This window comes from Gallinula chloropus (assembly GCF_964237585.1).
Source record: "Gallinula chloropus genome assembly, chromosome: 15".
NCBI classification, from domain to species: Eukaryota; Metazoa; Chordata; class Aves; order Gruiformes; family Rallidae; genus Gallinula; species Gallinula chloropus.
In genome coordinates, this window is record NC_140100.1 from 16,264,975 (window position 1) to 16,277,497 (window position 12,523).

Consider the following 12,523-nt stretch of genomic DNA (forward strand, 5'->3'; position numbering starts at 1 on the left):
GGTGTCAGGAAGCTCTTCATTTTGCAGTACCTCCCCTGCTCTGCCTGCTGATAAGGGTGTATTTCAGACTAATAGCTGGTAACACAAGAGTGCAGACAAGCTGCTTGTGAAGTTATTCTTTGGAGCCTGCCTTGTGTTTGATCTCTGTGGGAGGACTTTCTCCCTGGGATGTGGCTGTCCAAACTCAGGGTTGTACAAACAAGCTACTGTACCAGGCAGGGCTGAGCCAGCGCTGCAGGAAGGACGATGGGAGCGTGTCTGCACAGCAGTCAGGCTCTGAGCAGCACTGCCAGTGGCTTCAGTGGATGCTGTGCTTGGGTGAGGCCCTTCCCCAGGCACTGGAGCTGATTGTTTGGAGTCTGGAGGGAGAGGAGTGCCAGAGATTAGCCTGCCATGGTTTCTTCTTTTAAGTGGCAGTCTGTGGGAAAGAGCTGCTGGATGTTGAGATGGTTCAAGGTCATCTTCCTGTTCAGTGTGGATCTTAAACTTTTCTGTTGTGGAAGGCCAGCAGTCATTCCTCTCACTCTTCTCTTGCAGTGTGACCACAGATAACCTGGGACATTTGTGGTTTCACCCTTGCTTGGTGAAGAAAGTGAGTGTTTGACACCTTTCCACGAAGAGTCACCAACTAGTTTTGACAGCAATAGATTTAAATCAGATGTTTGTTTTGCAAAAAGACTTATTAGGGAGGAGGAACTTACCAGACCGCTGCTCTTTGATTTGTAGATCTCTGTTTCCAGTTGCCAGACTCTAACTCCTGAGTTTGTGGTGTTAGAAATGTACCCTCACTGTACCCATTGCACTGTGTTTCAGGTGGCCTTGTCCACGTTTGCCGTGTATGTCACGATAGACAAGAGCAACATCTTGGATGCTCAGAAGGCATTTGTTTCCCTAGCATTGTTCAACATCCTCAGGTTTCCACTGAACATGCTTCCTATGGTTATCAGCAGCATAGTAGAGGTAAGACACCCATCACTAACACGTGTTTTCAGGCAGAAGTAGCCCCTGGGTGGGAAGATCACGTCTCTGTGCTCAGAGAACAGTGGGTGTCTACTGGTGACAGTCACCTCAGGAAGGGAGCTGTTGCAGTGCCGGTGTGCTAAGTGCTGTGCAAGCAAAACTGCCAACCTCAGCTAGGGTGGGTGGGTGTTCCTGAAATCATCTGTTTCCTGTGGCCTGGGAAGTGCAGCCTCACTCTCCAGGAAACTACGTGCAGTGGGTTTAAGGAGGGATTAGCAGTGAATAATAATGATGTCATGTGTACGTGGTGCAAAGCCACAAGGTCTTAAATGTAACAAGCAGAGCATAAGGTAGCTTTGCATCCCTTTCCCATGCAGGCCAGTGTCTCCTTGAAGCGCCTGAGGGTGTTCCTGTCACATGAAGAGCTGGATCCAGACAGTATAATCAGGGGTCCTGTCACAGAGGGTGAGTGTTTCTTCCTGTTGAAATCAGTGTGTGCAGGTTTTGGGTGGCTTTGTAGTGTTTCTCTTGCTTTCTGTAACAAAATTACTGCGTTTTGGTGGATTCCACTGACAAATTTTAGCCAGAAAGCAGAGAAGAGAGCTTGTAACTTGAAAATTCTATACTGCTGCTATCACCTTTCAGGTAGTTCCTTTCCTCTCCCCGGCTCCTGTGTCCAAACTACAGAGTGGTTGCTTCAAGACACAGATGGTCACTTTAAAAATCACTTGTTATGCTGTTTTAAGTGCAGCCACATGAAATTTGTAGGCTGATAACAGAAGGGTTGTTAATGCCATGGCAAACCTCAGCCTTTTGGAGAGCCAACATGTCACACCTCAGCACCCTTGAAGGGGAAAGGATCTGTCCCAGTCCTGGCAAGTGCTGCTGCTTCCTGTTGTGTGCAGCGTGTCACTCGGTGCCACTCCCACTGTATCCTGCCTGCATGGAGCCAGAGGTGGTAGATAAGCATGAAGGCACACATACTGCAAGATTAATGCCCTTTTCCACTAAAAACAAACTTGACTTGAACTGTGTCAGGAATTTCTAAATAATTTTTCTTGCTTCCTCTTTACAGAGATAACGAGATCCCATCGCTCCCTCAGGCACTAGGCTGAGCTCTGTATCGTTTTAGTCACTTGGCTTTCTGGGAAGCAGCCATCTGCTGGGGGTTTTATTTTATTTTTCTTCTCTCCATCTTCCTCTTGGGAATATCTCCTCCTCCCCTTTCTCAGCTGATAACCATGAATACATTGCTCTCAAATATTTAGAAATTTAGATTATTTAGAATATTTAGATTTTGATTTTGTTGTTTGGGGTTTTTTTTGTGTCCATAATGGGTTGTACTTGCACACTATGTAAATATTTACTTAGACTAAGTATTTATTGCATACTTGGTTGAATTAGGAGTGGTATATTTTGAATTGTGGCTGTAAAACTCTACAGATGCCTGTACCATGGGACATTTCATGGAATGGCATTTTTGGCCAAAGTTACTTTATCTGGTAGTTCGATTTATTTTGCTCAGTCAGCCTTGTGGTAGCTCGATGTCAGGTGTGGAACTGGCAGTTTAGCTGATGCTTCCACTGAAGCACAAGGTAGGTTGAGGCTGCCAGTTTCTTGAACTGACTTGCTGGGTGAAGAGGATGTAGTCCAGTAAGTCTGTACCTTGGTATAGTCAACATCCCCGTGCCTCCTGGTAACTTTGGAACCTCTGCTGTCTTGCTCAATTCAGTCAAAGCAGAACCCAGGCTCTTGATGTGAGCAGCAGGTGGTTCTGCTGGGGAAGTAGCTTTATACTGCTGCCTGTGTGTGCCTGGAGTGACTTCTGTAGCGTGATCCAGAGTGCACAGCTGCTTGCATTGGCAGTTTTTTATATATATGTGAATTTTCTGGTTTTCAGCTGAAGGAAGCATTGTTGTAAAGAATGCAACGTTTAGCTGGTCCAAAAACGATCCTCCTCTACTGAACAGGTAAGAATTAGTACCCTTTGCTCCACTCCATAATCTTGCTGCATGATAAATGATCTGTATGTGAATTACAAACTCTGTGCAGAGGGGCTTATTGCCTTGAAGGAACAGGAACAAATAACACTTGTTCTGTGTCTCTGTTTAAACTAGGGACTTTATGAACTAGAGAATTAGCAAAGTATGTTGTATTTATGGGATGCAAAAAGGGGAGTAGCAAGGGCTGTAATGGGTGGAGAGGAAGCCTGGTGGATTTCAAGCTACGTCCTACAGATGGGATGAGCTCCATCTAGAGGATCCAGCCAGATTAGTCCCTCGTAATTATCCCTAGTCCTCATGCTTGCACTGTGTCCTCAGAGGCTGCCCTTAAAAAATCCTACTCTCCCTGAACTGTAGCCATCCCTGATTCCCATGCTGGAGAAAACCCCTGGAGAGCCTTGCACGTGGTGTGACTAAGTCACTGGGGTGATGTGGCTACAAGCTGTGTCTTCCCCAAGCCCTGTCCTCTTCCTTAATTCTGGGTGTTCCTTCTTTGGCCTTAAACTGCACTGCATATCCTTTGGGACAAGGATGCTGGTTGGGAAGCATCCCTTGGTGATTACATTTGTGTTCACAGAACATACTGGATGGGTTGTGTCACAGTGCCTTTTTCCCTTGTTTCTTCCCCTTTGGACTATCAGCACATGAAGGTGCTGTGTGTAAGAAGAGCAGGGTGCTTTCTGAAGGAGAGCCTTGTGTCTTCAAGCAGTTAAAGCTTCAGTGCTGTGTCAGCACTTGTAGTGGGTGTTCACATTGCATCTGGCTTTATATGGGCTGTTCAGTGTCTGTTTAATTACTGGGATGTGCCAGCAAGCGGGGCTGAACTATGTGTGCTTTGTTTCAGCATCAGTTTCACTGTTCCTGAAGGCTCCTTGGTAGCTGTTGTTGGTCAGGTTGGCTGTGGAAAGTCTTCACTGCTGTCTGCATTGCTGGGGGAGATGGACAAAAAGGAAGGCTACGTGGCTGTCAAGGTGTGATGTGTCTGAAGAATTGTTCAGCTGTTCCTGCCAGAGGGATTCTAGTGGTGTGAAGAGGGCAAGAGACAGCCTTCCAAAGGAATGCATTTCTTAGCCTGGCTTCCTGGCAAGCCCTGCCTATGCCTTGGCCTGCACTCCCTGTAACTAACTGCCTGCTGAGCCTCCACCCAACACTTCTAAATCTGCTGGGTTCACATTTACCCAAAAGGAATGATAGGGTGAATCTGAAACCTAAATGAGAGGTCTCAGAGGAGTGTTCTGGTGAGTCTTGTTGGCAGCCGGGTGTGAGGCAGGGAGGGCCTGTTACAGGGAGAGCAGTGCTGGTTCTAAACTGCTTAGACATTGGACAATTACAAGGAGAGAGGGTGCACCCAGGTACCCAAACATGGGAAAAGCTGCTGCTATCCTTTGTGCTTTCTTAGGCATCAGAGTTGCACAGAGCTCTGAGGAAAAATGAACTGGGAAATAAGAAGTAAAAAGTCCTTGGTTTGGATCTTGCAGCTGCCATAATGTATGAAAAGAGAATTATTTTAGGAGTGAAACAGATAAGTTGCACTTAAAAGAATGCACGTTTAGTCACCTCCAGAATTATTTAGGAAAAGTAGAGTAGGTGAGATCTGAACCACCAATTCCTTGTGCAGAAAGACAAGGCAGAACTAATCCTCAAAGCAAAATACTTTGCATTAGCTCAGTCTCTTCCTTTGAAGTGACTTTTATGTAAAAATGGCTTCCCCTGCTTTCTGCAGAAATCCCTTGGCAGGGATGGGTTTGTGAGACACTTGCATTCCAGATTAAATTGTTTTATGCAGAACATAAACGACTTCTGACACTCAGTAATTGTGCAATCATATTCTCTAAACAAATGTTTCCTCCAAGTTTACATTAGAGAGTCATATTTGGTTTGAAGTCCTTTATTTTCCACCAGCCTGCTGTTACACTCACTTGTGGAGAGGATTGTGAAAATAGCACGTTGGAGGGGGCAGTAGCCCAAGAACTACTTGGTGCAGCTTTGAAACGACCATAGGCAATTTGTGAGGTGATTAGCGCTGCCTGGCTGGCGGAGCCCTGCTGTGCTCCCACTTCTCCTCAATAAGGACCTGGATTTCTCTTGCAGGGCTCAGTAGCCTACGTCCCCCAGCAAGCCTGGGTGCAGAATGCCACGCTGGAGGAGAACATTGTCTTTGGGAGGGAGATGAACCAGAGCCGGTACAAGCGAGTGATTGAGGCCTGTGCACTGCTGCCTGATATAGAGCTGCTTCCTACAGGGGACAAAACAGAAATAGGAGAAAAGGTATTTAAATACCCACCCTGCCCTACCAGTGCTACTGCTTGTGGTTAAAGCCATATGACTTCTATTTGATCTTAAAGCTGTATTGAATTTAAAACGTTCAGAGTAGAAATCCTCTAGAGCAAGAGGCAAATTTTAACTGCCTGTCTTCAGTTACAAACTCAAGCATCTTGCAGTTGACAGTGTTTAGTCCTTAGTGAAGCTCCCATGGGCACAGAGCAGAAAAATGTATGAGAATGGGAAGAGAAGAATCTTCTGGATGCTTCAGTTTCAATTAAACCACGCAAACAACCCCCCTTCCCACCCCTCCCCTCCCCTCGAATCCATACAAAAGCAACCAGCACCCCAAAACTGGCACTTGGTCACTAAAGTACATGTGGCACAAGGCTTAGAAACCTGTGCAGACATTGTGGTGCACACTGTGGAAGTGGGGCTGGGTGTCCTCACACCAGCACTGTTACCTGTACATGCCCTGCTCGGCGTTCTGTGAAGGTGGAGTTCCCTGGGAGACTGGGATACGTAGGGATACATAGGGATACACAGGGATACCTGCTTTGCCTGCTGGCTGATTAGCAGAGGGGGGTGCAGCTCCTAACTGACAGCCCCAGAAAGGGTGCAGCTTATATCCTCCTTGCTGGTCAGCAGGCCAGCCAAACTGGAAAGTGTGAACAGAGCTTGGCTATCAGAGGCAGCACTGCAGGGACAGCACTGAGGAGGAAAGGAGCCTCTGACTGTACAGTTGGGTAGACTTGGAAGCACTACTCTCTTTGACTAGCCCCGTGCTGACAGTGAGAATTTAACAGACATGCTGCCTTCCAAGTGGATTCTGCCTGTTGTTGCTTGTGCTATTGTAGTGAAACTATTTGTGATGGAGATCTCTTTCATCCAGTGTGGAAACCTCTCCCATTTCTATAAAGCACCCATTACTTGTCTGGAACAAACTCTAGTAAGATGTCTGTCTTCAGGTGTAAATAAAGGCTCCTGTTTTCCTGTTTCCCCAGGGTGTGAACTTGTCTGGAGGACAGAAGCAGCGAGTCAGCCTTGCTCGGGCGGTGTACTGCAACGCAGATGCCTATTTGTTTGATGATCCTTTATCAGCTGTTGATGCTCATGTTGGGAAACACATTTTTGAAAAAGTTATTGGACCAAAAGGGCTCCTAAAAAATAAAGTACGTCATGAGGAGATACTTGTCCCTAGAGGAATGGTTTGTTTTTCTTTGCTGAGTTCAAATGATTCCAAGTTTGTCAAGTTGCATGTTCTCAAGTTTATTTCAAACATCAGAGAAGTGAAAGCATCCTTCTGAGATTCTAGAGGACCTTTATAAACCACTTAGTTTTTAGAATGACACACACTCTGGTTTCCATAATTCAGACTTTTTAATGGAAAAATCAAGATAAGGACGGGGTTTTTTTCTTTAAAATGCCAGGTTTTTACTGCTTTATACACAGAATTCCAGCAGCAAGAGTGGTAGCTCAACTGCTGTGTTCACTCATTCAAGAAGTTAGAAAAACCTTTCTCCTTTTGGTGTTTAGACACGGGTTTTGGTGACCCATGCAGTCAACTACCTGCCTCAGATGGATACAATCCTGGTGATGTCTGATGGAGAGATCTCTGAGATGGGCTCCTACCAGCAGCTGCTGAAGCAGGACGGGGCTTTCGCTGAGTTTCTTCGTACCTACGCCAACGCTGACCAAAGCATGGAGAGCAGTGGTAAGCTTCCCAGTACCTTCTCTGGGGATAAGCTGATGTGTGGCATGTTAAGGGAGTTGTGTTAAAGGAAAGGTAAGTTATTTCTTGTGATGTGTGTAGAGGTGCTTCTTTCTTGGGGGGCATTGAAGGTTGTGGGATTAGACATGCATTCTTCCTTAAAATTTAGGAAAGCTTGGAGCAGATCTGTAGTAGAATTCCTCTTGGAGCAGAAGTGAGGTGATTGTGAGACCAAGTAAGGGCCAGCTGGGGTTTACACACCTTTCTGTGGTTGTTAGGAAGTGTCACCTTTATGCAGATGATTCCTCTGGGGATCAGAGGGGGAAGCAGCTCGATTTTTTTCTAGCTGATGTCCCCACCTCCTCCTGCTTTACAAAACAACTGTCGAGCTGCAGTGATATAGGATCATACTTCAGATTTTCTCTCTTGGCTGGAATACATCCTGCCTCTCCTCCTGCCCAGCCTCTGAGGTTTGCCTGCATGTCTGCTCCCTGTGGGCTGCTGGCCCTTCCTCCCATTGTGATTCCTGAGGTTCCCTGCTGTCTGTGTGCTGTGCTGCTGCCTCTGTCCTGTGTGTGGGAGAGCTCCCTGCTCCAGAAAGCTGTCCTGCCTGAGTCTTTGGGATGGCTCAGAGGGGAGGTGTGAGCTCCCTGTTCTCCAGCATCCTGCTCGATGCAGAAGGCAGCAACAAGGGTGACGGCAGCTGCTGCTCAGCCATGGGCAGCTCAGAGTGGGGCTTTTGGCTGTGGGCATGTCAGATGGGTGCCCCACTGTGTCTATGGCATGCAGGCTTCTCCAGAGTGACTGGTACTACTTGTTAAATTACAAAAAACATCTGATTTGTTGTAGTGGTTGGTCCATTTTCTGGCATTTAGTGTGGCAGGTGTGCTGGTGCCAGTACTGCTGCCTGCACAGACTGGGCTGGAGCCATAGCTGAGCCCTGCTTTGGGGTCCCCCCTCCCCACATCCAGACCAGGAGCTGTTGCTGCAACACCCCTTGCTGTGCAGGTAGCAGATATGTAATCCTAAAGTAGCTTTCTCCTGACTCTGTTTCCCCCCCAGACAGACTAATGCGACAGATGTTGGGGTTTGTTTCAAGGTGTGTGTTGGGCTTTTGTTCTTGTTCCCAGATGGCTTCAGCATTAACTCTGGTTTGTCCTTGCACAGCCTGGAGCTATATTTAGTTTTCGTGGGGATTAGAAGTGGCTCCACAGAAATGCAACTGCACCATAAGGCTGAAATACTATTAAACTGTGTTTCCTCTTTGGTGGTGACTGCAGTGCCTGGAAGGCAGAGTTAGTAATTCTACATCTGGTTTGCTCTGTGTGGGCTGTGCTTCAGATGGCTGAATTCCCAGCTTTTGGCTCTGTGGCTTTGCAGTCACATAAACAGCTGAAAGACCTTCCAGTGGCTACTCTGCTTGTTTTCCTCTGAGAATGTCAGCACAAGGGGTACTCCACTTGTTTTGGAAGAGAAGGGGTAAAAGGACTCTTAACAAGTGCTAAGGGTCAGGACTGTAGTGTGTAGCTCAACAGTCTGAGTGTCTCTCATATCTTGTGGGGAAGCCGCTTGTCGGTCACTTGTAGCTATTACTGGGTGTTGAATGTCCTTGAAGTTTTTCTGAAATTCTCTGGACTTCATTTCCCAAAGCTCAGCTGTTTTCCAGCACCAAGTAGAAACCTGTTTTCTGTAACAGACAGTGTGAAGGAGGGAGGTTTGCAGGGCTGCCTCAGCCTCTCTGTAAACTGCTTCCCAACTGCAGCAGCAAGGAAAAATACTCAGTTTTAAAAGTGCTGAATCTGAAAGGAAGAAAGCTTCCAGCTTTGTGTTATACACTGGGTACCAGTGTGTATCTCACAACAAAATTAAACTGGAGTTATGGGCTGGGGTTTCATACCTGCAAGGAATCACCATTGTGCCTTCATCACCCAGTAAAGCCCAGCATGCCTGTGTTTCCAGGCTGTCCCTTCAGCTGCTGGGCTGTAAATGTGATGCTTTGCATCTTCTCAGTTCCAGTCATTCAGAGATAATCGACTGCAGCATCATCCCCCTCTGGGGAGAGCCCACGTGGTAGCTCTCTGCACACAGTGAGGAGCTCTGCTGTCAGTATGGGGCCACTGAAGCTTTTTTATTCTCTGTTAGTGCATATCTTGAGTGAAAGTTTCTCCATCGTTCACCTGTAGCCATCTGATCTGGATTTTTTCCCCTCAAGGTTGTCGTCTGTGGTTGTGTGTGAGGCTTAGCATTAAACAAGGTCCATTTCAGCAACCTTCACCCTGCCCTCAGCACTCGTGGTCTCTGGCTCAGGTTGTGCTACTTGGATGCATTTGGGTTTGTAAAGATTGAATGTGGTTGAGTGTGTTCTGGAAAGAGTTACTTATGTCTGCTTTTAGACTCAGATCCTTCCTTAGAGGGAGCGATTCAGCCTCTGGAAACAGGTAACTGCTCTTGTGCCATGCAGCTTTAAATCAGTGCTTGGGCTGGAGTGATGTGATTAGCTGCAGTTTACAAGAGATTGAGTCATCACTAGAAGAATTCCATGTGCAATGGGAGGTGCCAGCTTGGCTTGCATGGTGTTCTGTGTGATGCTGCAACAGTTGGCCTGTCAGCTTGCAAACAACAGTTCTTTATCTCAAGCACTTCCATGAGGAAGCTGTAAATAATCCCTAAAGCTGCAGCCTGGGCTTAGTGAGTGTACTGAGAGGCATCGTTTAGGGTTCAGCCCTGAGGTCCCCTTTGCTCTCCCATGGAGTTGGCAGCTGTTGCCCTTGGTTATTCCTGCTTTTCAGCACAGCCCTGATCAGGGAGCTTGTGCCCCGGGTGCACCTGTCAGATTTCCTGTGACCATCTCCAGCATCCCTCGCTCTCAGGGGTAAATGCAGGAAGCCTGTGTAGCCTACAGCATGAAATGGAACTCAAGAGCTCTAAGCGCAGGATAGCTTATTTGCAGTTTTCTTTTCTTCATGTGGTGTTAGAGCTTCAGTGGCACTTCAGGGTGATACGATGCTGGGATGCTTGCTGGGTCTCACAGGGGAGACTGAAAGGAAATGCTGTCAAGTCCTTAAAATACCTATCAGCCCCATGTTGGCTGTGCTCATTCCTCCTTGAGAGGTGACACAGAAGAACCTCTTGCTTAATCTGACTCCTGTGGCTGCTTACAAACACCTGGCTTCTGCATGTTGCTTCCTGGTTAATTCTGCAGGGAAGCTCTAAGTTAATAGCATGTGTCTTCTGTTCTTTCAGCTTCACCCCATCATTTGCCAGAGCTCCTTCTCACTGTGTTTCTGAAGTGAAACCCATTTACAGTTAGCTGTGTGAGGTGTGGGTGGAACAGGACTGGTTGGATTGTTGTGGCTTGTTTCACAGAGCGAGTCCTGGTGTGGTTTGGTACTGCATGCTCTAACAGCAGGGGTGTCCTTGCAATTACATTATGTTATTACTGACCTTTGGTAGAAAAATAAATGTTCACTGTCTTGCCAGGCAGTGGTGTTGGGTGGAACCAAGCTGCTCTGCTCACCTGTCAGTTACCTGTTAGTGTCTGCACTCCCCCTTGGTGTGCACCTTAGGACTGCACCTGGCCTTTAGGATCCAAATGAAACCTTTGTATCTCTGCTTGCCATGTTCATGTTTGCCTTTCCACACCCTCCCAGATGCAAACAGTCCATCAGGAAAGGAAGGAAAGCCTGTAGAAAACGGAGTCCTTGTGAATGAAGCCCCTGGAAAGATGATGCACAGGTATGTAGTCTCTTTCTGTCTTTTCAGACTTTTCCACCCTGTTATTGTCATGGACAGACAGCAGTGTAGTCTTTGTGGTATGTGTTAGAGGAAAATGTGTCATGCTGGGTCCTGCAGCCTGAGAGGTGAGCCTGCTCCTGCTCTGTGTCTCCAGGTCCCAGGGCAGTGAGGCTGAAGATGTTTCACAGAATCACAGAACGTGAGGGGATGTTTCTGGAAGCTCATGAATGTGTCTGGGAGCACAACTGCTGTGGGTGCCCTTTTTGCACTTCAGCAGCTGCACTCTGTGGTGATAGGGTTTGCAAAGGCTGAGGTTGATTACCAAGCACTTTTCTTTCCGGATTGTGAATGGGTTCTTGAGAATCGAATGCCTCAGGGAGTGCACTGTGAGGGTAGGAGGGAAGCAGCACCACCCACTGGCCTGATGATGACTGGTTCTGGAGGTTGAGTGTCACCAGGACAATGGAGCTGTGGACTGTTGAAGTCTGTTTATGAAGTAAACATGGGGCCTATGTCATGCTCAGACTAAAAGTTAAATGTCTTCAAACAGGCAGCTCAGTAACTCCTCAACGTACAGCAGAGACACGGGCAAGTCGCAGCCCCAGAGCAGCACAGCAGAGCAGCAGAAGCCAGTTGCTGAGAAGAATTCCTGGAAGCTGACTGAGGCTGACACAGCCAAGACTGGGAGGGTAAGGTCTCCTGTCCCCACTTCCTGCACTTGCTTCCAGTTCTAGAAAAATCCATGGGTTTCCCAAGAAAATAGCTTCTAAAGGCTGTGTAACTGGGGGGATAAAGGTCTGAGTGGATCTTTGGGCTTGCTGCTTGTTGCATGGCTGTGCCCATTGCTCCCAAAGCTGAGCAGAGGTTTGCATGCAGAAAGAGTGCTGACACCAAAACTTTCATTTAAGGTGATGGGCCTGACCACATCAAAGTTTAATCCGTGTTAAAACCTTGCAGCTATTTCTTGGAGAGAGGCTGTGACAGATCAGGTGACCTAATGAAATCTGCCCTTCAGTGTAAGCTGGAGTTGCCTCAGATGAGTTTAAGCCAAGTTTCCACTGTAGACACAAGTATCTAATCCTGGGATACCCAGGGCTTTCTGAGAAACCTGAGCAAGGTGCCTGGGAAAATGGGAGTTACACCTCCTAGCAGTACTGCTTGAATCCTTTGGTTTAAGATAGATCATAGGGTACAAGCTGTGTGGAGCAAGGATTTAATTAAAGGCTATGTAATCCTGTGAGGGAAAAAGAGCCAAAAACTGGAACTTCTCAGTGATTTTGGCTCTGCCACAGATGCTCTGTTGTTACTTCAAGCAGCCCTCTGCCTACTCTTCCCTTCCCTTGGAAGACAAGGGGAAGATGATCTGGCTTGCCCTGGAGGGATGTTGGGTTTGGCACCTCTCCACAGAAGCTTTGCAGCTTGTGTTCCCAAGCAGTGGCTCTCCCACAGCAGCTGCTGTGTTTTTATGGCTTGCTGCAGGGATCCTGACTTGAACTGGGAACTGAAGAGGGGGGAATTGCTGGCTGTGAAACTGACTCTGCAAAATGAATGTATTGTGTTTTTCCTACCTGTCTTCAGGTAAAGGCAACAGTGTACTGGGACTACATGAAAGCAATTGGAGTCTTCATCTCCTTCCTGAGCATCTTCCTCTTCATGTGTAATCATATAGCTTCCCTGGCTTCCAACTACTGGCTAAGTCTGTGGACAGATGATCCTGTTATCAACGGAACACAGCAGTACACTGACGTCAGGCTGGGAGTGTATGGAGCACTGGGAATTTCTCAAGGTTTGCTTTCCTCACCTCTTCTAGGAGTAGCTGTTTCTGAGCTTCTAATGCTCCTGATGACCTGGT

The 12,523-nt window shown here is 47.3% G+C and overlaps 1 protein-coding gene across 1 annotated transcript in view; it reads left to right on the forward strand.

The window, feature by feature from the left end:
* Nucleotides 1–12,523, forward strand: part of ABCC1 (ATP binding cassette subfamily C member 1 (ABCC1 blood group)) — a gene marked incomplete at its 5' end in the record, with an annotated part of 45,226 nt that overhangs the window by 23,708 nt on the left and 8,995 nt on the right. The window contains 10 exons of the mRNA XM_084270870.1: nucleotides 814–960; nucleotides 1,338–1,425; nucleotides 2,861–2,930; nucleotides 3,808–3,934; nucleotides 5,055–5,231; nucleotides 6,230–6,397; nucleotides 6,762–6,939; nucleotides 10,587–10,671; nucleotides 11,222–11,360; nucleotides 12,250–12,457. Of these exons, the coding sequence (XP_084126996.1) occupies nucleotides 814–960; nucleotides 1,338–1,425; nucleotides 2,861–2,930; nucleotides 3,808–3,934; nucleotides 5,055–5,231; nucleotides 6,230–6,397; nucleotides 6,762–6,939; nucleotides 10,587–10,671; nucleotides 11,222–11,360; nucleotides 12,250–12,457 (1,387 nt within the window). The remainder of the gene's footprint in view (nucleotides 1–813; nucleotides 961–1,337; nucleotides 1,426–2,860; nucleotides 2,931–3,807; nucleotides 3,935–5,054; nucleotides 5,232–6,229; nucleotides 6,398–6,761; nucleotides 6,940–10,586; nucleotides 10,672–11,221; nucleotides 11,361–12,249; nucleotides 12,458–12,523) is intronic.